This window comes from Salvelinus alpinus, chromosome 36 (assembly GCF_045679555.1).
Source record: "Salvelinus alpinus chromosome 36, SLU_Salpinus.1, whole genome shotgun sequence".
Lineage (NCBI taxonomy): Eukaryota > Metazoa > Chordata > Actinopteri > Salmoniformes > Salmonidae > Salvelinus > Salvelinus alpinus.
The window spans coordinates 12,984,383-13,011,140 of NC_092121.1; the positions used below are offsets into that span (position 1 = coordinate 12,984,383).

General features: G+C 44.1%; 1 protein-coding gene across 3 annotated transcripts in view; it reads right to left on the reverse strand.

Annotated features, from left to right (window-relative positions):
- Positions 1-26,323, reverse strand: part of LOC139565343 (protein shisa-8) — an 87,509-nt gene extending 61,186 nt beyond the window's left edge. Inside the window, exon 1 of one of the 3 annotated variants that reach the window (XM_071385577.1) lies at positions 23,347-26,323. In XM_071385577.1, coding sequence (XP_071241678.1) covers positions 23,347-23,888 — 542 coding nt within the window. In that variant the 5' untranslated portion in view covers positions 23,889-26,323. The remainder of the gene's footprint in view (positions 1-23,346) is intronic. The other 2 variants (XM_071385575.1, XM_071385576.1) reach the window with 2 other exon arrangements.
- Positions 26,324-26,758: the final 435 nt, after the last annotated feature.

Here is a 26,758-nt window from a genome sequence, read left to right on the forward strand (position 1 = left end):
GGATGTCGTCGACCTTCTTTTCAAAATGGTTGACGAAGTCATCAGCAGAGAGGGAGGAGGGGGGAGGAGGGGGAGGAGGATTCAGGAGGGAGGAGAAGGTGGCAAAGAGCTTCCTAGGGTTAGAGGCAGATGCTTGGAATTTAGAGTGGTAGAAATTGGCTTTAGCAGCAGAGACAGAAGAGGAGAATGTAGAGAGGAGGGAGTGAAAGGATGCCAGGTCCGCAGGGAGGCGAGTTTTCCTCCATTTCCGCTCGGCTGCCCGGAGCCCTGTTCATACGAGACGGGAAGGGAAGGGAATATTTTCATACATAAATTACAGAACACTTCTGCATGTTTATATCACCTTTACTGTCCACTGCTCTGGGGTATGTTTGAAACCCTTTGTTCTTGACACTGTAGTGTCTGAATCACCACCACTGTCACACCAGGTTAGTGTGTTTTTATTTGCCTCTGCCATCCACCACTAGCTATAGTGTTTGTTAATACACTTTGTCTTATTTCTACGTGGGGTTTTATCTGTGGCACCCCACCTCGTGTTCAGTCCCCTGGGGTTATTATGAGGACACCCCACCGAGTCACCCCCAAATCCCACTGAGGGTGTGCTGCCGAGGCTAAGTGTGGGTGGGAACTTGAGCTACCAGAAAAGTTTCCCAAACAAAAAGATAAAATAAACCCTCCAGCGCAGAAAACTCATTCTGGACTGCATGGTGCGACAATGGCTTGGTTCACATTATTTCACTCCCTAAGCGATTTGATTTGATTTGAAGTGCCATCATAGCGCCCAACAGCCAGCTTCACTCACCAGGCGTGAAAGTTTAGTCATTTTGTACACATTCCTCATCTGTAGCTCTGCTCTTTCTTTGTCTTGGTGTTCTAGGCTGAAGGAACCAACAGCTCTCCCTAAACCCTGTCTCCCTTGATCAATAATTCAGGCTGTGTCTCCCTGGTGCTCGCTAAGGGAGGGATGTAGTAGCAGAATTGACACCCTATGTTTTGGGTACTGAGTCTCCCGCCCCCGGTGCTCAGAGCCAAGTACCCTCTCACCCAGGGAGGCTGACGCTGTAGCTACCACTGCCAAATAGTGAGCCCCAGCACTGTTAGTGCCTGCAGCTGCCTGCCACTGTCTCCCCTACTTTGGTATTGGACGCGACAGCTGCCAAATAGTGCCTCTTAGCATGGCTGTGTGACTATGCCAGGATATGTTTATGTTTGTATTTGGGTGGGGGGGCATTACTGTGCTGTCTGCAGTGGCCTAGTTCCCTTCTGAGGAGTTGTGTGTGTGTGTGCGCTGTATGTGAAATGGGTATAGTTCTCCACAACACACACAAACACCATTTGTTACACCCTTCATCATTCCTTGGATGAAAAGTAATTCCAGCACCTCATTCACATTCAACAGTTGGATTGGCTGGACTCTGGAGGAGCACCTCTTAGGTCAAGCTAGGCTTTGGGCAAAGATGTCATGGGAGCTAGGGTTGAATATTTTCCCTGTATTTTACCAATGTTCCATTCCGGGAATAAATCACTTTTCTCCCGGGTAACCCGGTGTTATTCAAAAGCATTATAAAGCATATAAATAGGCCTATGTCTGGGTTTGATTAGTTTGATAGAAAATTCAAGCCTGATTCTACCTGAGCCTGATGAGCCATACATTAAATGAATTTAATGAGCACTACATTAACGACATTTAATGAGCCCAAAATAAATGTGCCGTTAACCAATACATAGGCTTATATGATATAGACTACTGCTCATTATGCACGACAAAAAAACGTAAAAGCCCATAGATGGCTGTATGCTCTCTTGGGTAAATACATTAAACTAGCTCCAGTAGCTAATCTTTTTGAGTGTGAACTGTATTACTGTACTGTATTTTATTATACTGTATTATATGGACTGGAATTACACACATCATTCAAACCATGATAAAGCAGGGAGAGAACATGCAATTCTGGTGCAGCACATCTGGCCTACAAAGTTACAATTATAGGCTAGTGAAAATGATTTAAATGTCTAAATATAATAGGGCCTATTTGTATAATTAGTAGGCTGACGCATATATACCATTCATAATATTTCCCCTAATGTTATTATCCTACTTCCTCTTTCTCTCTCTATTGTTACATCATTCCTTCATCGCTTTCAACAGTTAAATGGAATATGTTTTGTTGTCCTTATCGTCATCATTCTAATGACGTGCTTGAATAGTATGGGACTAGAATTAAATGCAGAAGGCTTTCACTTCTATTCACAAAGATTGAATGTTTATGGGTCTGAATAAATAACTGCTATAGCCTACTGCCATCGCTCGATCGCTCTTCTTTCAAACTATCCATGAATTCTATTGGCTAGTGTATTTAACATTCAGCTAACAAGAACTTCGAATAGTCTATTGGTATAAGAAATGCAAAAAAATAAAATAATGTCCAGCAAGCTCTTCTAGTGTAGCTTTTCCTGGATGGGACTCCAAGAGCTATGGAGTGTTTTTTTTAAGGAGACAGGCCAGCGGAGTTCAGGTGTGTGTGTATTGTGCAAGAGAAAGAGGCTATAAGTTAGAAGCTTATTATGCATAACCCATCATTAATTAGCTAAATGGAAGGCTAATGCTGCATTGAATGTATTACCTGAAAGAGGTAGGCTAGGACATCTATATATAGGGCTATATATCAATCTACAACAGGATTATCTATTTTGGATGCAATTTGAATGGAGTTGATGGAGAGAGAATGCGAGAGAGTGCTCGCATGTACACTGATTTAAAAAGCAACGATATTTGAGTGTTTTAAAACTCTGCAGCTGCAAAACATTTTTTTTTAAATCTTTACAGTAAAAAAATAAGGTATAGTAAAAAATACAGTAAAGCAAGCTAGAGATGGGTAAATTAGACACGTATTCAGTTTTTATACTACTGTAGCATAGACTATGCTGCAGCAAATGAAGGCCTACCTGTCACAAGAAAAAAAGTGACCATGATTAGATGCTAGGTCTACATTGTGAACTGTGCTCAATACTGAGATGTGCTGTCCCAACCCTGTGCGGGGATGATTCATCATGCAGAGGCCGTAGAGAAGCCAGATTTAGACATTGCATATAATTTAAGTTCCATTTCACGCATGCTTTTCATAAAAATAATTTATTATAATTTACCTGTTTCTCGCAGTTATTTATCCCAGGAAAAGGGAGTGGTTTTGGGCAGTAAATCGTGGTAACCGGGTTCCTGCCATTCAACCCTAATGGGAGATAATTCATTTCAACCCCTGACTCCTACTCAAATGAATGTTGGGTCTTTAGGACACACAGACCCTCTCCCAGGGATACAGTCATCCCATGAGGACACACTAAGGTCCACATGGCCCTAATACTGTCTCTATCTAAGTGACGACACAGACTGGCCATCGTCTGACCATCATCCCCATGACAACCTGCCCCAGCACATGGCCTTATCGCTTCATGACCCATCATCAGCTCTATCACACACAGGCCATCCCTCTCCACTGTATGGACAAGCAATCAATGCCCTGACATTTTCCTATGGAACTGTTCCAGTCCCATACTGGCCGTGTCATATGTAAGATGTCACTGTATATTACCGACCTTTTTTTTCTTTTCTTTTTTTTTCACCGTTATTTTACCAGGTAAGTTGACTGAGAACACATTCTCATTTGCAGCAACGACCTGGGGAATAGTTACAGGGGAGAGGAGGGGGATGAATGAGCCAATTGTAAACTGGGGATTATTAGGTGACCGTGATGGTTAAGGGCCAGATTGGGAATTTAGCCAGGACACCGGGGTTAACACCCCTACTCTTACGATAAGTGCCATGGGATATTTAATGACCTCAGAGAGTCAGGACACCCGTTTAACGTCCCATCCGAAAGACGGCACCCTACACAGAGCAGTGTCCCCAATCACTGCCCTGGGGCATTGGGATCTTTTGTTTAGACCAGAGGAAAGAGTGCCTCCTACTGGCCCTCCAACACCACTTCCAGCAGCACCTGGTCTCCCATCCAGGGACTGACCAGGACCAACCCTGCTTAGCTTCAGAAGCAAGCCAGCAGTGGTATGCAGGGTGGTATGCTGCTGGCTAATGCCTGCCACGGGGCTCAGGGTTTCGATGACTTAACAATGACATCGTTCCATTCGCCATATCAATGTAATGGCCCTGTAATAGCCTTCCGGCATGTTAGCGGTCGAGGCTAACGGACCTGTTTTTGACCGCAGGGACACATGGCATAGTGGCCATTTGCTCTGTTGAGTGCTGTGGCTGTTTCCCGTTCCCTGTGTCCGGCCCGCCTGGTCCATCCCTATTTCGTAAAGCCCATTTAAAGCCGATTGTCAGGACATTCTGGTGACTTGTCAGGACATTGTGGTCCTAATAATGTAGGAAAACACACACACACGCGCACGCACGCACACACACACACACAGGTCACTCTACATAAGCTCATAGCTTGCACACACACGCACACACACAGGTCACTCTACATAAGCTCATAGCTTGCACACACACACACACACACACACACACACACACACACACACACACACACCACACACACACACACACACACACACACACACACAGGTCACTCTACATAAGCTCATAGCTTGCACACACACACACAGATGGGTATACCGCTCCCAATACATAAGATCAAAGTATTCCAATGCATGTACAGAGTGAGGATACTCTCAGAATACAGAATGTCACAATGTTTATTCAAATACACCCACCCATATGAGTACACTTTCCTCTAAGCACTTTACCCAAAAGCCAAAATAAACACTTCAATGCTTTTCACGAGCAAGAAAATAATCTCCTCCCCGCAGTGCAGAGTGAAATCAAATGATGTATCTTATGAGCCCACACATTCAGCCTAGCTGAGTGAAGGATGACTCCAACTTTCCGCCATTATTAATGCATGGGGGCTTGAATGGAGCCATGCGTCGTCTGCGGCTGGCCATGTGGGACTGAGGCCACTGTCCGTCACTTCATGTCAGTCACTGCGCACTGAGTGTACTTTGGTGTTCGATAACGCTCTATTGGAAAATAAGAGACCTTAGACAGTGATTCACTGACAGCCAGGAGCTCGTCTGATTTGTGGATCTACTCAGTGAGCAACAGCAAACCAACAGAGACAGTGAGGGGTTGAAATATTGTTTCCTGGGGGCATACACTGCCATCCATCTTTTGAGGCTTTAATACAGAAACTGTACAGAGGAATCCATGCGAGGGCACAGCCATTATGGCTCTGATGTGGACACTGTGTTAACTAACCTCCAGACGAGCCTCAATGCCATACAACTCTCCTTCCGTGGCCTCCAACTGCTCTTAAATGCAAGTCAAACTAAATGCATGCTCTTCAACCGATCGCTGCCCACACCTGCCCACCCGTCCAGCATCACTACTCTGGACGGTTCTGACTTAGAATATGTGGACAACTACAAATACCTAGGTGTCTAGTTTGACTGTAAACTCTCCTTCCAGACTCACATTAAGCATCTCCAATCCAAAATTAAATCTAGAATCGGCTTCCTATTTCGCAACAAAGCATCCTTCACTCATGCTGCCAAACATACCCTCGTAAAACTGACCATCCTACCGATCCTCGACTTCGGCGATGTCATTTACAAAATAGCCTCCAACACTCTACTCAACAAATTGGATGCAGTCTATCACATTGCCATCCGTTTTGTCACCAAAGCCCCATATACTACCCACCACTGCGACCTGTACGCTCTCGTTGGCTGGCCCTCGCCTCATACTCGTCGCCAAACCCACTGGCTCCAGGTCATCTACAAGTCTCTGCTAGGTAAAGCTCCGCCTTATCTCAGCTCACTGGTCACCATAGCAGCACCCACCCGTAGCACGCGCTCCAGCAGGTATATCTCACTGGTCACCCCCAAAGCCAATTCTTCATTTGGCCGCCTTTCCTTCCAGTTCTCTGCTGCCAATGACTGGAACGGACTGCAAAAATCACTGAAGCTGGAGACTCATATCTCCCTCACTAGCTTTAAGCACCAGCTGTCAGAGCAGCTCACAGATCGCTGCACCTGTACATAGCCCATCCGACTACCTCATCCCCATACAGTATTTATTTATTTATCTTGCTCCTTTGCACACCAGTATCTCTACTTGCACATTCATCTTCTGCAAATCTACCATTCCAGTGTTTTAATTGCTATATTGTAATTACTTCGCCACCATGGCCTATTTATTGCCTTACCTCCCTTATCCTACCTCATTTGCACGTGCTGTATATAGACTTTTTCTACTGTACTAGTGACTGTATGTTTGTTTATTCCATGTGTAACTCTGTGTTGTTGTATGTGTCGAACTGCTTTGCTTTATCTTGGCCAGGTCACAGTTGCAAATGAGAACTTGTTCTCAACTAGCCTACCTGGTTAAATAAAGGTGAAATAATGTTGTTTTTTTATATTAAAAAAAAACTGTACTCAGAGATGCAAACAGATTAATGACTTTTAAGGCCTCAATGCAGAAACTGGGTTTAAGCATGGACGCAGGTGCAAATCCATAATGGTTCCAGTGTGGAGCAGTCATGCACAATCTTCTATTTACCTTCTGTGGACACCCACCTGCTCACACATGCACACACAAACGCACGTGTTCATAATCATTGATTCTGTGTGCACTTCACACAAACATCGGCAATGTACCACTTACAAAAATACACCAGCCGTAGACCTATGAAGTCATTAATGCGTACACACACGTCACTCTACATAAGTTCATAGCTTGCACACACACAGATGGGTATACCGCTCACAATACATAAGATCAAAGTATTCCAATACAGAATGTCACAATGTTTATTTAAATACACCCACCCAAATACCAATATGAGGGGGAGAAGTAGTGTAAGCATACTCTGACAATGCAGGACAATATCCTATTGCATATTTCACTCACATCAAATTGTTGCTTCTCATTTTTCCTAATAGCAAAAACATGCCTTATCTGTACTACTCTTTCTACATGAGTGAATGTGTATCTACTGGATGGGTCACATCAATTCTCTCTCTCTCTCTCTCTCTCTCTCTCTCTCTCTCTCTCTCTCTCTCTCTCTCTCTCTCTCTCTCTCTCTCTCTCTCTCTCTCTCTCTCTCTCTCTCTCTCTCTCTCTCTCTCTCTCTCTCTCTCTCTCTCTCTCTCTCTCTCTCTCTCTCTCTCTCTCTCTCTCTCTCTCTCTCTCTCTCTCTCTCTCTCTCTCTCTCTCTCTCTCTCTCTCTCTCTCTCTCTCTCTCTCTCTCTCTCTCTCTCTCTCTCTCTCTCTCTCTCTCTCTCTCTCTCTCTCTCTCTCTCTCTCTCTCTCTCTCTCTCTCTCTCTCTCTCTCTCTCTCTCTCGTCTTCCATGCAGTCCTTGAGCTATGTTCACTGACTGTATCGGTATGCTACAGTCATTCAGCAATTAAATTGAGTATCCGTCCTCTGTGTGACTCCATTCCCCTCATAGTGACTGATTGGTATGGCAATAATATTCATGCCTTGACAAATGAGTTTAAAGAGACAATAACAGAACGCCACAGGAGAGAAAATGTAGCCATGAAAAATTAACATCCACCAGTAACCTCTGATAAAATGCCAATTAACCTCTATCTCCTTCTATAGTTAATCTCCACTTTCCCACAGACCCTCCCTCTCTCTCCCTTTCTCATGCTCTCTCTCTCCCTCCTTCCCTGTTACGTTTGCTGTTTAGCTGCGCTCAGCTTCACCTGTCAGCTTGGATCAGGGCTCTGGAGCAGCAACATGACAAACTGGCCTCTGATTCACACACACACACACACACAGGACATTCTTGGGCAAATCTCACTCACAGACAAACACACACTCACAGATTTGGCCTTTTACACACAGAAACATACACTGGCTTAAAAGGTTGTCCATTTCTACAGAGGCACACAGAGACATAGTTTTAGACAGATGTGGAGGCAAACTGTAGCATCTCTAAAGAGTTAGACATACGCGTACCTGCATTCCTACATTTTGCGCACATATTTTGTGTACTGGCATCTACTGTATACTGTAAAACATACATTTAACAAACAACGCTTAAAGTCAAGATGTGTGAAGGCAGCCGGTACATTTTGTTCTATGGCAGGCATGGCCACTCACAGCCAGGAGATCATAAATCAATCACGTTAGTGCCTTAAAATGCTAATATATGCACTATCCTGCTAATGGGGCTGAACCAGCTTTACCATACTCCCCCACTCACTCTGTCTGTTTGTGTCAAATATCCCAGAGCACACCCCCTCCTCTATATCTACCTCTCTCTCACGTGCGCTCTCTCTCTCTCTCCTCTCTCTCTCTCTGCCATTCCCTTTTCATCTCCTTGTCCCTCTCTTTCTCACTCCATCTCTTTCATATTATCCCTCGTTCTTTCATTTCTTATCTTTCTCTCTCCTTCCTTTCTCTCTGCCTCTCTTCCTCTAAGTGATGACTGTCCCACCTGCTAAGCTGTTGATAATGTATCCCGTCATTAAGGGGATTTATGGCTTGTCCCTCCAGGAGCATGCTGACATCTCCCACTCACAATCAATACTCCTTTATGCGGTCTTCTCGCAGGGCTGTCCCACTGTTTACCCAAACACATCTCTGCGTAGCCAGGGTCAGCTCACACATCCTCTCACACCCACACCCAAATATTCAACCAAACAGAAACACACTTACAGACAGCTAAACCAAACTGGGCCGAGGCCAGTCCAGCCAAGCCAGACAGAGTCATTTGGACCAACGGTCCCCAAGCTCATAAAGAGGTGGCCAGCCCAGCATGTCACGGCGGCCCAGACAGCACATACACAATTGTCAATTGCTCTGCGTCACACGGAGCGAGGGATCACGTTTAGAGCAGTGGTTAAAACCTGTTAAGGCTGCAAGCCCGAGGTCGGTACACCTATGACAACATCCAGCTCAAAGTGCAGGGCGCGAAATTCAAAATCTATTTTTTTTAAATATATATTTTTTAAATTAAAAAAAGTCCAATACACCATTTGAAAGATAAAGATCTTGTGAATCTAGCCAACATGTCCGATTTTTTAAATGTATTACAGCAAAAACACCACGTATATTTATGTTAGCTCACCACCAAATACAAAAGAGGACAGACATTTTTCATAGCACCGGTAGCATGCACAAAGCCAACCTAACTAACCTAGAACTAACCTAAATAACCTAGAAAAAACTACCTCAGATGACAGTCCTATAACATGTTACACAATAAATCTATGTTTTGTTCAAAAAATGTGCATATTTGAGCTATAAATCAGTTTTACATTCATGCTACCATCAAAGCTACAGTCAGAAATAGCACGGGAGTAGCCAGAGTAAATACAGACACCAACTTCAACTACCTAATTACACATCAGAAAACATTTCAGAAAAATATATGGTGGATAGCAAATGAAAGACAAAGATCTTGTGAATACAGACAATATTTCAGATTCTTTAAATGTTTTACAGCGAAAACACCACATATATTCATGTTAGCTCACCACCAAATACAAAAAGAGAGACAGACATTTTTCACAGCACCGGTAGCATGCACAAAGCCAACCTAACTAACCTAGAACTAACCTAAATAACCTAGAAAAAACTACCTCAGATGACAGTCCTATAACATGTTACACAATAAATCTATGTTTTGTTCGAAAAATGTGCATATTTCAGCTATAAATCAGTTTTACATTACTGCTACCATCATAGCTACCATTATAGCTACAGTCAGAAATAGCACGGGAGTAGCCAGAGTAAATACAGACACCAACGTCAACTACTAATTACTCATCATAAAACATTTCAGGTGGATAGCTAATGAAAGTGAATACAGCTAGTGAATACAGACAATATTTCCGATTCTTTAAGTGTTTTACAGCGAAAACACAATATATCGTCATATTAGCTTACTACAATAGCAAACATAGCAACAGCATTGACTCAAGGCAAACGGTAGCATAGCACAGTTCGACAGATATATATGAAATAGCATCCCAAATTGGGTTCTTATCTTTGTTGATCTTCATTCAGAATGTTGTACAATGGGTCTTTTGTTCAGAACCAGCTTTGTTTCGATCCAAAACGAACTATTTCCCTCTTGAATTGGCAAGCACACTGGCCTTCCTGTGCTAACCTCTCCATCTTGAAAAAAATTCTTCCTACGCATCACGTATAAAATCCCGAATAAATTTATATAATATAATTAAACTATATTTAAAAAACATACTTTAGGATGATATTGTGACATGTATCAAAAAAAATCGAAGCCAGATGTCATATTCATCGAGAACGACCGTTTTTCAGGTGGAGAGTCCTGGTCCGAGTTTGCGCCTCAGGAAAAATAAATTATGGCGGTCGTCTCATTCAAAGAGGGTGTATGCATTCTCTGAAAGAGATATTCAACTCCTTTCTGTTCTCACTTCCGCATGAGACCCAGAGGAAGGTGTATGACGTGTTTCTACAGTCCTAAGTGACATGACCTTTTATAGACAAGGTTTTGAAGAGCGACTTAGCTTTTGGAAATCTCACTTCCGGATAGGAAATGAGCTGTAAAAAGGGTTCTGTTTCACTTAGAGACATAATTCAAACGTTTTTAGAAACTAGAGAGTGTTTTCTATCCAATATTAATAATAATATGCATATTGTACGAGCAAGAATTGAGAACGAGACCGTTTGAAATGGCCACCTCTTTCCAGGGTACTCAAGGCTCCGCTTACAGCCATAACAGGTTAAATAAAACAGTGCTGCTGGCAGGGGAGGAGTTCATATGCTTAGTGACCTGTTGTAATGCAGAGCATCCATCTGTTTGCTGAGGAGACCTGGTGTATTTGTATTTTTGGTGTGTGTGTGTGTGTGTGTGTGTGTGTGCGTGCATGTGCTTTAATAATGTGCGTGTGACGACTGTGTACGTAAGTTGTCCAGTGATTTAGTGTTAAGTGTGTTTTTCTTCCTGCGTGTTTTTGTGTTTGCCCCCGTGTCAAACTAAGTGAGCACATCATACACTCATCGGTCTTCAGGGCTGCAGACGTCAGAAAGAGTTTTGGTAGAAAGCAAAGAGACACACGCTACATCAGAAAAGAGAGGGGGAAAAGAGCCACTCAAAATGGGAGGGGAAGAAGGGACTTGTTGTTTTTACACGTGCCACAGTATTGTCTGTTCATGTTTGTGGTGGTGAGGGTATTTGGAGCAGATGGAATGCACTGGGATGAGAGAAGAAAATGATAATGTCTGTTGAGCCACACAACAGACACTTCCTGTTTTTGTACAGACTTGTACAGTCTTTGCACCTGCCAAAAACCGAGGATTGCTTTTGAATTGAAGGCTGCTGCATCTAGAGGAGGACGGCTCTCAGACGTGTGTGAATAGGGTGGTGTGGAAGACAGAGGGCTTTTTTGAAAAGTCTCCCACTGCCAGAGACAGAGCAGCCCTCCTCATGGTTTATCATTATATTTTCTGCGGAGGGCAGATCTATGTGCTCCGAATGCGAATGCCCCCCAACACATGTCAGGGTGACTCACATTCCTTCTGATGCCTTGTGAACGTAAGGGGGATCTGGGTAGAAAGGGGGTGAGGGAAGGAGGGGTTGAGGGCGATGGGGGAGAGGAGGGGGTTAGTCACATTGAGAGCCGGCAGCAAAGGACACAAGATACACAACAACTCTTTGGTAATTAAAAAGCATGTGCTTTAGCTCTGCCAAAGAGAGGGAGGAAGAGGAAGAGGAAGAGGAAGAGGAGGAGGAGGAGAGGGAGGAGGTGTCCTCTGGGCTTGATCTCTTATACAGATGTAGGATCTTAATTTGAGCCAGTTTGCTACAGCAGGAAAACAATCCTGCAGTAACAGGAAATGTGAATTATTATGTGGATTATAATGAATGGACATTTTTGTAGAGGTTAATTTAATACATTTTTCGTAAGGGGAGAATCAAGTCTGAAATTTCAAAGTGGAAATTACAAACTTCAGAAACCTTTTTAAACCTCAAAGTTTGACATGTTCTCCTGCAACAGAGTAATCAAATTATTTACGTCCTGTCATCTCTCCAATGGTGCTCTCCCTCTCTCTCGTTCTACTCCCTTCTCTCTCTATCCAGTCCTCTCTCTCTTCTTCTCACTGAAGCCAAGTCCCATGTTATGTAACACAGTATCTCTACACGCTCTTCCATTTAAGGATCAAACAGAAGCATATGCACAATGGGGTTGGCCATGGTGCTGTTGGGGTGGGGGGGTTGGGGGGGTCAATGGTGTAGTTGTACTTGGTCATCTACTCCTCATGCAGAATCTTAGTTTTCATGTCGCTTCTCATTGACTTCTTATTTTTCATTGGGCCAATGGGAGTATTGTATTGTGTCCTGTGTCTAGCTCAAGGGCATATCGTCTCTCTCTCTCTCTCTCTCTCTCTCTCTCTCTCTCTCTCTCTCTCTCTCTCTCTCTCTCTCTCTCTCTCTCTCTCACACTCGTACACATACAGTAGCTATCAGTGTGGGAACCCTCTGTCACTGATCTGACTGTTGCGTCATTGTGACACTGTGTCATTGGCTACATTGATATGACCGCAGAGTAATTAGTATGCGTAACAGTATTGACAGTACCACTTTTGCTGAACGCCACTGTGTGTACAATGTACAATGCACTTCCGGAGTAGGAAAGCAGTATTGTTTATGGCGTGTGAAGGGCAGTGTTTACATGGTATTTTGAATCAAAAGAGTCGAGGTAGTAGAGTTAGTATCATAATGACAAATCATTAAAGTGAAAAGGGATGTACTTCTGGTAAGTATCTTACAGGTGTATTAGAATATAAAACTTGATTAAAAATACATTCCTGAACACTGCTGAAACCCATGGGCCCTGTGGTTTTGAGTTGACCCGTGCATCACTATTGAGGAGGTGCTTAAGGATTTAGGTGCAGTGGTGTACAGTGTATTTAATCATTATCACACTAAGGAAGTCTTAATCGTCATTAAGAGCCTTGAAACAGATGAAAGGAGTGATTAAGATCAGAGAGATAGCGTTTTGACCCCTTCACTACGTTGAGGATCTAAGAAGTGTATCAAGTTCCTTTTAAACTGAATCCACAGAAACAGATGCCTCCGCCCGCCATTCAGATCTCATAAGATACACCATTGGATGGAACTGAATGCTATTTTTAACCACTTGGATCCCCCATGCTAATGCTTGATTGTCCAGACCTCCTCCATTTGATATAGGAGATATTAGAGATATAACCTACCTCAAACATAAGTGCCCCCTGGGTGACAAGGGGCCGACTCTGGGAGCGTCTCCAGACCGGCTGGAGAGACTATGATTAACCAGGGTTGTCTGCACCAGCCATGGGTTTGCCTGGCCATCAATCACAGTGCACCAAAGCCTCAGCAAACATCGGAGTGAGATCGTGAGGGAAATCTAGCCCAGTCAAGATGAATGACTGCAGCATTCCAGCAAAAAAGTGAGAAACTGCCGGGGTGATTATACCAGACAGACGGGCGCTACTCTACAAGGCCTTTTGAGAGTGGACATCCGCATTCAGGTGAGGCTTTAGGCCTTGAAAGAGAGATTTTGTTGAAGCCTAGGCTATGTAATGTAACTGGAAGCAGAGAGGTGCTTAGGTTTTCAACAGGGCCCTTCACTTACAGTTCTGAAAATATTTCTCAATGTGTGTTTTACAGCCCATGCTCTTCTTTCATTCTGTACATTTAGCTTGAAATGAGAACACGGTACAATGGACAAAAGATAAATCAGTACCAGTGTACAGATCTAGCCATGGCCGGTCCTACCCCGGGGTCGTTATTCCCTGCAGTGGGGTCAGTCAGTCTCTGGTCTCCCTCCACCACAGCAAATTAACCCTAATGGGTCTGTCACTGCAACCATTTACACGGCATTTGGTCTTAGAAAGGCCTTCAGTCACACTGCGGTCCCTAACACCACCGAAGAGTTCAGGATGAATGAGCAGTGGAGGAGCGGAGGGAACGAGAGGGAACGAGGGGAAGGGAGGGAGAAATAGATGAAAGGAAAATAAAGAAGCACGCTGCTTTGCCCGGTTCCCCCTCGAGGCCCGAGCAGAGTTTCACTGATACTCATCTCTCTCTTGTTTTTTCTTGTGTCTGCAGTGTTTTTTAGGCTCTAGCCGATGGTGTGAACGATAAGGGCCTAGGTGATTACTGAGAGGATGGAGAGAGGGTTGAGGATGGATGGGAGGGTAAACTGATGGGTTTGGGGTTTGCTGGTCCGATAAAGACTGAGGCTCCGATAGTGCTTGGTACTGAGTCCGCTCCAACAAATCGCTACAAGTTAGCTGTTGATGTTCTGTCACTGTGGCTTGGGCACTGTGTCAATCCTCCCTGGTCTTGCCCATTACCCGGCCCAGTCGAGTGTAAACAGGACTCGGGCTGTACTGCATGTCCCAGCCGCCGGTATACACAATCATATGCACTCTCTACACACACACACATACACACACATTGCGGCAGTTTGTAGTCCTCACTATTTGCAAAGCCTATACTGAATTATTACTGTAGTGTTATGTGTTACTATGCACATGTCCCATCTACTCAAACGGCTTGTCTCACAACGAAAAATACAGTATTTTAGCAGTTAGTCTCTAGTTACATAAACAAAAAGCCTACTATCAAGAGTTATCTACTGACCTTCAAATTCAAGTCAAAACCACGCTGTAGTACAGTTTTAGTAAACGTCATGTCTTGTATGTGTCTATCTATGGTGTGTTAGTTTGTCGTTAGGATAATGTGTGTGAGAGGTAGCTTTGGGATAATGCAGCAACAGTTGAGCTGCGGTCCTCAGTATTCTGCAGCTCTCACTTTGAGGCTCTGCACTGGGGTACAATGGACAAAAGATGTGGTGTGGCCTTCTAAGTGATGTCACTCCCACAAAGCATGGGATGTGTGGTTGTAAGATAAAACGTTCTGGGGTTGTTTCTGTATAAAATCTCGGTATAGTTAAACTGGGAGCATTTAACAGTGTCTAGCAGTGGAGGCTGCTGAGAGGAGAACAGCTCGTAATAAAGGTCCGGAACGGAGCAAATGGAATGATACCATTCCACCTATTCCACTCCAGTCATTACCACAAGCCTGTTCTCCTCAATTAAGGTGCCACCACTCTCCTTATTAGTGCTAGCAGACAGTGGATTATTTTGAGTTTGGTCTTGTTGGACTATAACACATTTTGTTTGTATTGTATGTTCACGTGTGTGTGTATGTGTGGAAAAGACTGTAACTAATGCCGTGCACATAGCACATCTGAGCGTCCCTGCCTGCACTCATTACCTACACCCTGGAGGTGGTCCCAGTTCCACCGTATCCAGGACACACCTAATGCAAAATCCACTTTGGAGCAGCAGCCTCTCCCATCTCTCCTGACTGCATTATGGACCGTTCCCCCGACCTGATCTGGAGCGACAGACAGCGCACAGGGGGACACCAGAAAGGGGTGCGAGAGTAAAGGATAGAGACATTGGATGAAGGGAGTGAACAATTCGAAGTGAGGAGTGATATACCAGAAAAGGCTAAAGGAAAAGCCTAGGGACCACCTGCTGTCAAAAGTGTTTTATCAGTGTGTGTGTGTGTGTGTGTGTGTGTGTGTGTGTGTGTGTGTGTGTGTGTGTGTGTGTGTGTGTGTGTGTGTGTGTGTGTGTGTGTGTGTGTGTGTGTGTGTGTGTGTGTGTGTGTGTGTGTGTGTGTGTGTGTGTGTGTGTGTGTGTGTGTGTGTGTGTGTGCAGGCATATGAGTTTGTGTGCATACATCAGGGCTTAACATTACATTTTTTTAGTAGGACAGAGTTTTGAATTGTTCAAAAGGTCAAGTAAAAATTATTTTACATCCTTGTATGATGCTAGGAACCACTTTACAAAATAAAATCCATTCCAATCTTCCTTACCATAGAGAATCAGACAAAAATGTAGGCTATTGGCTTCTTTGCATATTGAAGCCTGTCTCAAAATACAACAGTGCCCCTTTAAGGCTCTCCTGGAGGATGGTTGGCCACACTTGGAAGCCTATAAAATATTACAACATTACGATTACAACCAGGGCTCGAAATTAAGGACAATAGAAATATGTCTACGGTTCAGACTCTGGGACAGTTTTGGGATGAAAGATCCAAAAGTCATACAACCACTGCACATTAAGAAATGTAAAAAAACAATGAGGCTTATGAACAGATCAGACCGTTTAGCTTAAAATGTTGATAAAGTTGTATTTCTTCATTTTATAAGCTCAACAATGAGCACATGACTAGGCTACGTGTGAATGTTCCAAAATGCAACCAGGAAAACACGCATGTGACAGAGATGAAAATATCCATTAGAAATGAAGAAAGAGGGGAGCTCTAAAGATGCATCAACTAGCGTGGGTTAGGGTAGCTTGGGGGAAAATGCCCCCCTTAAAGGAAAGGTTCACCCATTTTGGATATTATATTGTTTTTGTTCATCTCTGAGCTATGTTCTATCGATTTCCTGGGTCATTTCATGTTTTCATGTGAATTGGCGTTGAAGCATGCAGGAATCTGTCCGGTATGACATAGCACTGTGATAAAGTCGCTCTCACTACACTGGAAGTTAATAGGGATACGACTTTTAGATCGTGAAATCGTCTATCATACATGTCAGATTTCAATATTGGCCAATATCATAACTCGGGAGGAAGTCTTCTCTCGAACAAGCCATTGATCATATTTTTGCAATATTCCTACCTCGAGAAATGAGTAATTTAGGGTCAAGCACATTTTTCCTAATTGTCTGCCTTTTTAGTCTAGGCTGCATAGAAAGGAGATAGGAATCCAATGTATGGCGCCCCACCCAGCAGAATATCGACCAATCGCGTTCACGTTGTCATGCTGTGTCACGTGGTTGCTAAGCTAATCGTCACGCAATCCCTTCTCAAAGCCAGTGTACATGTCGACGTGCCTATTTTCCCCGACAGTACATCATGTCACAATTCCAAAGCTATACGATATTACAGATAGCAAGTTCATTTTCTCACATATTGGAAAAGATTTGTAATGTTGTACCTCTTGTTGACAAAATTTGTGCTAATATTGGGTTTTTGAGCTAGTGCCCAATAGACTCCCATTCACTCCTTGAGGGAGAGCACTCCTTGTCCCAAAATCACACAGAATGCATTGTGCAAGCCATTGAAGTAGCATGGACAAGGTTTCCCATCTCCTCAAAAGTATATCTGCTGTTGCAAATGTCAGACTCCACTCTGTGAGGCACATCGATCTGCAGGTTGAACATGGTGAGATTGTAGACTCGTAAATGTATAGTGCAGTTTGTTTAGGTGACTTTACAGCTAACTATCTACTTTACATGCTGATATTGTCTTTGGTATTATTCTGTGTAGCTATGTTTGCTAGCCAGCCATCCCATAGAGCGTTGCATTTTGGATTTTGTAGTCAACTTGAGATGCTACAGATTTCAACAATGTTTTTCCATGTTGATACCGACCTTTTTATAATACCAAAATGAAACATTTGTTCTCCAAATGATATTGCTCTTAAGTATGAGTGTTATTTGACACTGCAATGCAGGTGTAGAAGCATGGTGGCTAGGAAAAACTCCCTAGAACATGAATAATAGATTTGAATATTATTCCAATGTTGGTCTCTTATCCAATTCTGATTGGAATAATTAATTGATCTAAAAAAATAATGTACTTGTCCATTCGGACAACTTATCTATTGATGTCACTTGTTAAATACACTTCAATGTGTTCCATTCAGAAGGTGAATGGGAAAGACAAAATATTTAAGTGCCTTAGAACAAGGTACACCGGTTTGTGTCAAGAACTGCAATCCTGCTGGGTTTTTCACGCTCAACAGTTTCCTCTGTGTATCAAGAATGGTCCACCACCCAAAGGTCATTCAGCCAACTTGACACAACTGTGGGAAGCATTGGAGTCAACATGGGCACGCTTTCGACACCTTGTAGAGTCCATGCCCTGACGACTTGAGTCTGTTCTAAGGGCAAAAGGCAGTATTATGAAGGTGTTCTAGGACATGTGTTGAGCCCTGATACATGTTAGCAACCATGTCTTCATAGGTATACGGCTGGTGTATTTCTGTAAGGGGTGCATTGCCAATGTTACGTGAAGTGCACACAGAATCAATTATTATGAACACGTGTGTTTGTGTGCACATGTGTGCATGTGTGAGCGGGTGGGTGTCCACAGAGTGTAAATAGAAGGCTGTGAATGGCTGCTCCTCACTGGAACCAGTTTTTGCACTCAAGCCTTAAGTCGTTCACCTGTTGGCATCTCTGAGTACAGTGTTCACACCAGAGCCATAATGGCTCTGCCCTCGCATGGATTCCTCTATAGAGTTTCTGTTTTCAAGCCTCAATATATGGATGGCAGTGTATGTCCCCAGGAAACAATATTTCAACCCCTCACTGTCTCTGTTGGTTTGCTGTTGCTCACTGAGTAGATCCACAAATCAGACGAGCTCCTGGCTGTCAGTGAATCACTGTCTAAGGTCTCTTATTTTCCAATAGAGCGTTATCGAACACCAAAGTACACTCAGTGCGCAGTGACTGACATGAAGTGACGGACAGTGGCCTCAGTCCCAAAGGGACAACAAGGCCAGCCGCAGACGACCATGGCTCCATACAAGCACCCATGCATTATTCATTGGAATAAGTTTGGTTCTTTCTTCGCTCAGCTACACCGAATGTGGGGGCTCATAAGATAAAGAATTTGGTCTGACTCTGCACTGCGGGAGGGAGGTTATTTTGTTGTTCGAGAAAGCATCAAAGTGTTTATTTGGGTTTTTGTGTTAAGTGCATAGCGGAAAATAATAGGGCATAGAAAGTTGTTTTACATATGCATCAGGGACCTCTGTGGAGAAAGAGGTGACGATATTCATAATGTTAAATCTCCTGTTAAAGACTATACTGTAGGAATATACTTCACATCAATAGTTGCCCTTTTACTTTGTGAAGGCAACCACACATTTTTTTCTCTGTTTTCAAATATTTGAATATTTATTTCTGTCCTTCAAAGCTGGCATTGGTTTTGCCTGATGACTCACCCTGAATTGAATTCCACTGCTCTATCGATCACTACATACATTCAGTTTGAAACCTCCATCCTAAAGTCATTTGTGTGACTTCAAAATGAGGGGCATTGTACAAAACAAATTAATCAGCGATTGGATCGTCTCTAACAAGTCTGACCAATCAGAGTATCAAATTTGATAATGTCATCATGTAGGCCGGCTCTGGCCCAACCCATCGTTGTCTGGGACCAATCAAAACGGTCAGAATGTGTTTGCATTCTAGAAATCGTCGGGGAGGGAGGCAAATCCAGACTCATCGTGGAGAAGAAACATCAGTTGGGCAGAGCGATGTGGATGGGTAGCCAGGCAACCATTGGCTATGAATGATCAAGAACAGTGGTGGGAATTGTTAGAATAGTATTCTAAGTACTGGCTGTTAAGATTCCGGGTGGGTCAGGCTGCTGCCGTGCCCTTGAGGATAACACCTCAGCTGAATTGCTCAAGGTGAACATCCAGCCGCATTAATGGAATAGCCTATGTGAAGGATTTAAACAGGTGAGTCACTCACTGGTAGGTAAAAGCATCTTGTAAGCACACAGGACATGAAATTACATTTCTTAAAGCTTGAGACAGAGCTGAAATATTTCACCCTTCAAACTATGACATGTTTTGTCCTCATCGAGGGACTAAGCCTGCTGTGCTGCACATACATGAGCAACCTGCTATAAACGTCAGGAGCTAATGGCGTGGGCCATAAATCCCCTCCAGTTCGATATCTGAATCTGGAGGGAAACGCAAAGCACTCTCTCCCCGCTCATCCACATCAGACTAAGCCATGCACGAGATTAGCTGAGTTGAAGTTGGCTTGGCACATTAATAATTCTCTACCCGAACCGGAATCAGCGCATTAAAGGACATGATGCATGTTTTATATCTCTGTGCAGCATTTCACTGAATGTGTGCTAGAGACTATGAGGCTCGCTATGAGGGAACAAATAAACACATGTACCCGCTCAGGAACCCTGGTGCAGGGGAACTGTGGTGCAGGGGTACCGTGGTGCAGGAGAACCGTGGTGCAGGAGAACCGTGGTGCAGGAGAACCGTGGTGCAGGAGAACCGTGGCGCAGGAGAACAGAGCAGCAAGGAGGCCTGGGATGCGGTTCAAACGCAAGAGGTTTGAATAAAAATGGTGAAAGAACTACTGAGGGAATGATGGGATATGTGTCTTGCAATCAAAGCAAGCAGTGGTACAGTGTTGGTAAACTCTCCCAAGCTGAGCAGTACTAGGCCTATAAAAACACTATCTCACACAAGTACAGTATCAGTCAAAAGTTTCGACACACCTACTCATTCAAGGATTTTTCTTTATTTTTACTATTTTCTACGTTGTAGAATAATAGGGAAGACGTCAAAACTATGAAATAACACATATGGAATCATGTAGTAACCCAAAACGTTTTAAACAAATCCAAATGTATTTCATATTTGAAATTCTTCAAAGTAGCCACCCTTTGCCTTGATGACAGTTTGCACACTCTTGGCATTCTCTCAACCAGCTTCATGAGGTAGTCACCTGGAATGCATTTCAATTAACAGGTGTGCCTTGGTAAAAGTTAATTTATGGAATTTCTTTCCTATGTAATGCGTGTGAGCCAATCGGTTGTGTTGTGACAAGGTAGGCTTGGTATACAGAAGATAGCCCTATTTGCTAAAAGACCAAGTCCATATTGTGGCAAGAACAGCTCAAATAAGCAAAGAGAAACAACAGTCCATCATTACTTTAAGACATGAATGTTAGTCAATGTGGAAAATTTCAAGAACTTTGATAAGTTTCTTCTAGTGGAGTCGCAAAAACCATCAAGGGCTATGATGAATCTGGCTCTCATGAGAACCGCCACAGGAAAGGAAGACCCAGAGTTACCTCTGCTGCAGAGGATACGTTCACTAGAGTTACAAGCCTTAGAAACTGTAGCCCAAATACATGCTTCACAGAGTACAAGTAACAGACACATCTCAGCATCAACTGTTCAGAGGAGACTGCTTGAATCAGGCTTCGTGGTCGAATTTCTGCAAAGAAACCACTACTAAAGGACACCAATAATAAGAAGAGACTTGCTTGGGCCAAGAAACATGAGCAATGGACATTAGACAAGTGGAAATCGGTCCATTGGTCTGATGAGTCCAAATTTGAGATTTTTGTTTCCAACCGCCGTGTCTTTGTGAGACGCAGAGTAGGTGAACCGAGGATCTCCGCATTCGTGGTTCCCACCGTGAAGCATGGAGGAGGTGGTGTGATGGTTCTTTGCTGGTGGCACTGTCAATGATTTATTTAGAATTCAAGTCACACTTAACCAGCATGGCTATCACAGCATTCTGCAGCGATACGCCATCCCATCTGGTTTGCGCTTAGTGGGACTATCATTTGTTTTTCAACAGGACAATGACCCAACACACCTCCAGGCTGTGTAAGGGCTATTTGACCAAGAAGGAGAGTGATGGAGTGCTGCATCAGATGACCTGGCCTCCACAATCACCCGATCTCAACCCAATTGAGATGGTTTGGGGTGAGTTGGGCAGCAGAGGGGAGGAAAAGCAGCCAACAAGTGCTCAGCATATGTGGGAACTCCTTCAAGACTGTTGGAAAAGCATTCCAGGTGAAGCTGGTTGAGAGAATGCCAAGCGTGTACAAAGCTGTCATCAAGGCAAAGGGTGGCTACTTTGAAGAATCTCAAATATAAAATATATTTTGATTTGTTTAACACTTTTTTGTTACTACATGATTCCATATGTGTTATTTCATAGTTTTGATGTCTTCACTATTATTCTAAAATGTAGAAAATAGTACAAATAAATAAAAACCCTTGAATGAGTAGGTGTGTCCAAACTTTTGACTGGTACATCACACTTACATTTTTTATCTTAGAAACATGTCCAACTTAGAAAGTATGAATTATCAATTTCACAGGTAGTTTACTACACTTTCAACAATAGAATATCTGATAACAGAAAGCTGTTATTAAAAAGTGTGCTCATCTTACTCTAACTTCCATCCATACTGTGCTATAGTATACAGCATTCAATAACATTCAGCTGTTGAAAGGCATTTTGAATGAATAAATCAATTACTCCTTGAATGCACAACAAAACACCAGACATATTCTGTTACACTGTAAGAAAGCTTTACCGCAGGATGCACACACACAAGCACCACACACACACACAGAGTGAGAAGCAAATTCCAGATACAGTACCCCTGTGATGAGCCACTCACAGCACAACTAAAGAGATTGGCCTTGAATGACAGTTTCCCACCGACACCTGTCTCCTTCCCTCTAATATATCCCAGATCTAAAGGCTGTGCTTCATACTAGTGATCATACCCTTTCTGATATCAAATCATATCAATCTATTCTCTTCAACTTCGGCTCAAGAGATTCATTCAGGAAAAGCTAAAACACTTTGGAAAGTCATAGTTTATTAAAGTATGTTTTTGTTCAAGTAACGTAATTAAAACTATCCCCAGGCATCTACAATGTTAGCCGTCCACAACCTTGAAATTGGGGTCTCAGTGAATCAATGGGCCCAGTGACTGGGACAACTGGCTGACTGACCTGATTGGGTTTCTCCCTGCTGATCAATAAGATACCACCCTCTGCCCCTCTCTCTGTCCCCCTCCCCCCACTCCCCGCCTGTTGTAGGATGGCAGGACGCCTTCATCGAGGCTCGTAAAAACAAACCCTGCGCACTATGGTAAATCAGGGGGAATTATGGCTGCCCAGCCTCGCGCTCCAATGGATTGCCTTTCCATTCCCCCCGCCTTTGTCATTGGGCTCATCAATACAGCAGATGACTCGGGTATTGGAGGCTCCTGTCTCTCTCTCTCACCCCCTCAGCCCTGCAGTTTGTCTCCTCTGAGAAAACAGAGCCTGCGAGGGTGTGACAGGGCCCTCTTTTCTCTCAATAATAATACTGGTGTGGTTGAAGTCCCCCTCCCCCCAATTGAGAGATCCGGTAATCCTTGTATTAACGCCATCCCTGTGGTCTCATTCTTAACAACCAATAGTACGGCCAGTCACACCCAGCCCTCCCTTCACTTTCGCTGAACTAGAATTAGCCCTTGGCAGTGCGCCAGCCAGCGCATGTCAATAGTCCACCAAAAAAAAACAGCTCCGATTCCCTCACAGTGTACTAGAAGCCGTAGTCTGGGCTCTCCATAAATAGCTTTACGCAAACACTCCATGTTCACACCTATTATCGCTTGTAAGAGCACAACCACATCCACCCTGCCCCCAAGCTACCCCGTCCCACTGGCCCATGACCCCTGCTACTCTCTTACCTAGAGTTGGTCATGTCTGTCTGGCCACCTCTGCTCTTCTCCAGGCCCAGCTTGGTGAAGATGCCCACCAGCACCATGATGGCCACCACGCCACAGATGATGTAGACGATCATGTGGGTGCGGTCTCGGTCGGGCTCCTCCTGCACCTCAGTGACGGGGGCCGCCGGCTTGCCGGTGTTGGCCCAGACGGGCGTGTCGTAGTTGGAGCAGGACTCCTGCTCCAGGCTGTGCACCTTGAACTGGCAGCAGAAGCGGTAAAAGCAGGAGCCGCAGCAGAACAGGTAGACGCCCGCGTTGCAGTTGAACGGTGGGTCCCATTGGCCCATGACGTCGTAGTAGCCCCGGCAGCGGCTGCCTATCATTGGGATGGTCTGGTCCTCTGCTACCGGAGTGACCAGCGTAGCCTCCGGAGAATCAGAGGTGGCTGCCGTCTGGTTGGTGGCCTGGGCATCGGCCCCAGCCTCCCTAGTGTTCTGGCCCAGTGAAGTGAAGCCCAGCAGAAAGCTGAAGGCGAGGCAGATGAGCACAGAATGGGCAGCCATGTTTGATACCTGTGGATGCTGCTTCTGTTCAGTTGCTGAAGTGTCTCAAAGCTGGTGCAGGCCAATAAACACCAACTTCAGAAACGCAGGCTTCTTACTGGCCCAAAAAAACTGACATGGAAAAATAGCCTTTTAGGTATTTCACACACTAGAGATTTGAAAAGGAGTTGAGAGCTTATGGATTAGCCTATATTCATAGCAGCTGCCTGAAAGAATAAGAGCTTTCAATTACCTTGCTGAGAGTTATAACTGCACTCAGTTACAGGGGGCTCAGTGTGAAGTAATAAATTGCCATCAAGAAGGGGGATGAGCAAGTAAGTGAAACAAACTAACCTCGAATCTCCTCACGAATGAGTCTCCAGTGATTCAGTCCCAGACTCAGACACACAGTTCTGGCAGCGTTGCAAAAATACCGCCCTTTTCTGCCAAATGTCAATAGCAGATGTGATTTGAAATCTGGAGCACCTCCAGTTTAGGAGGTGTCACCCAGAAATGAACTGGCCCGTGGCATTTAAAAGAAATCTCCCCCCAATAGGAAAAGTGTTATCTGTAAACCAGAGAGATTTGGAATCCCAACAGAGCCAGCGGAAAAGCAGATTCCTCAAGGATCCAAGCTCCTTTCTGTAAACGTCTTCATTTAGGAGAGGGACACACAGATTTTGATAATTGCCCTGCCAAGCATTAATCAATGCTGAAGAGGGGGAAACGGCAAAGCACTGGAACTTCTAGATAATCCACTTGTCATAATCTATAAATATGGGAGTTGTTGATATTCACCTCTCAGATTATCTTGCCTCTAGCAACTGCCTGGTCTCCACCTGAATGTTCATTTGATTCTTTGTTATTTTTCTTGTAGCCATTTTTAATCCCTTTGCTAAGTGGAACATGATGCTCTCATTCCTTTCCTTTCCAGATGTACAATTCCAGTTAGATGTTATTCTACAATTGGTCTTCAATATTATATTATGCCAGAAAAAAAGGTATGTTGGTTTTTGTTTCCACCTCTTCTAGCGAAAGCACAGCCTGCAGTTCTTCAATATTGTCCTATGAGATCAAAACTGAAATTATGATTTAGTCCAGATTTAAAAGCAGTCCTCAGCACCTGAGGCAGGCAGCCTTTATCACACACGCTCACACTCACGCACACATGCACACACTCTCACAGACACAGACACACACATTCAAATCCATAGGCGACAGCACTCCGTCAGTGTCAGTTTGGCTTAATGGGTTTAGAGGGATGGGGGTCCAGTCACTCTCTGTTGTTGTGGGTTTCTCTTGGTGCTGTCGGATCGGCTCCACACCACACCTGAGAGGGATTCTAAAAAGATGGGGTCACCAATACAGCTCTGCTGCCAGACAACTAGAACCCCACAAGTGCTACCAAGCAGGGGATAGGGGAATGACAAGGGCAGCGTGCTGAAAAATCCCCCCAGCCTGTGGAGTCTAGTCCAGTCCTCCCTAGTCTACATTTATGAGAAGCTCACTTTTGAGCGAACATGCGGTGTAATTACATTTCTGCGTAGTGTCCCACTTCTTTACTGTGGTCGATCGTTAGTTGCTTTATTTGTTTTGGTCCCTTCCTTGTTTTCCTTGTCTTCGTTTTTTTACCAAGACTCCATAATCCCTCTCTGCTGCTTTTTGTTGTTTCTTGCTCTCTGCTTTCTTCTGTCTTCCTCACTTACCCTCTCCCTCTTTCAGACACAACTAAAGAGCAGGCTGTCTGCCGTGTTACTGCTAGGAATACAGGAAGGTATTACTGAGCCTGTGGAATGCGGTCCATGCATTCAACACACCCAAGCCTCAACTCCCCAGCCTGTTCCAAGGGCAAAATAACTGGAGAGGCGACAACAAAAGGCAATGCAAAATCCTGTTTTCAAGAAGCCTTCAAAAATGGGACTGCAGCAAAGCTGTTTGTGTTGTTTGTGGTTTTTTATCACGCTCATTTGCAAAAAGCATTAATATGCAACAGTTTTACCAAATGCTGCACATTAAAGCAGTCTTCCAATTGTTATGCAAGGGACCTCAACACAGTCCTTCCCCAAAAGCAGCTTCTGTGAAAACAGGCATAATTTGATATATATGTATAGAAATTTTATATATATATCACATGTATGTGTTTTCTCTGTTTCTTTGCTTATGGAATTCTCCAACAGAAATGGGATGAAACAGGATAACCAACAGCAGTAGGATGCTTTTTTTCATTCCATCCCCTCTTTGTTTTTCCATCAGAAGTGTATTCCTCTGTTTTCCTTGTCCCTCGCTCAGAGCGTCTTTATCCCGTCTTCCGTTGATGTTGCACTACTGTGCTCTGGCAGGACTAAATGCTCACAAGCTCTCTCCCTCGCTCTCTCTCTCTCTCGCTATCTCTCACTCGCTCTCGTGAGCGAATGAGCGCACCTCTCTTGCTGACTCCCCCTCCCCCTCTCTGTCACTGACACCCTCCTCCCTAGGCTGTGTCCCATGTTTTTTGTACTCTCTCCTTCCAAATCTCTCTCTTTACATCTTTCCCCATCTCTCTTCCTTTCTCTCATTCTGTTTTCTTTTTTTTATCCCCTCATTTATTTTTACCTCCTGTCTAACCTTTTCTGTTTACCTTGCCTCCATCCTCTATCCCTATCCATTCCCCCCCTCTCTCTTTTTAAACCCCCCTCGGTTCAACAGATGAGTGCAGTGGTGCTGACTGCATGTGTCCATGTGTGAGCGTGATTGTGCTAATGCCTATGCACCCCCCTGGTCTTTGTGTGAGCATGTCTCTAACATGTGCTGCAGGATTTGATTTAGTGAGGGAGTGAGAGAGGAGAGGGAGGGGAGAGAGCAAAGGAGAGTGGAATGAGAGAGAGAGAGAGAGAGAGAGAGAGAGAGAGAGA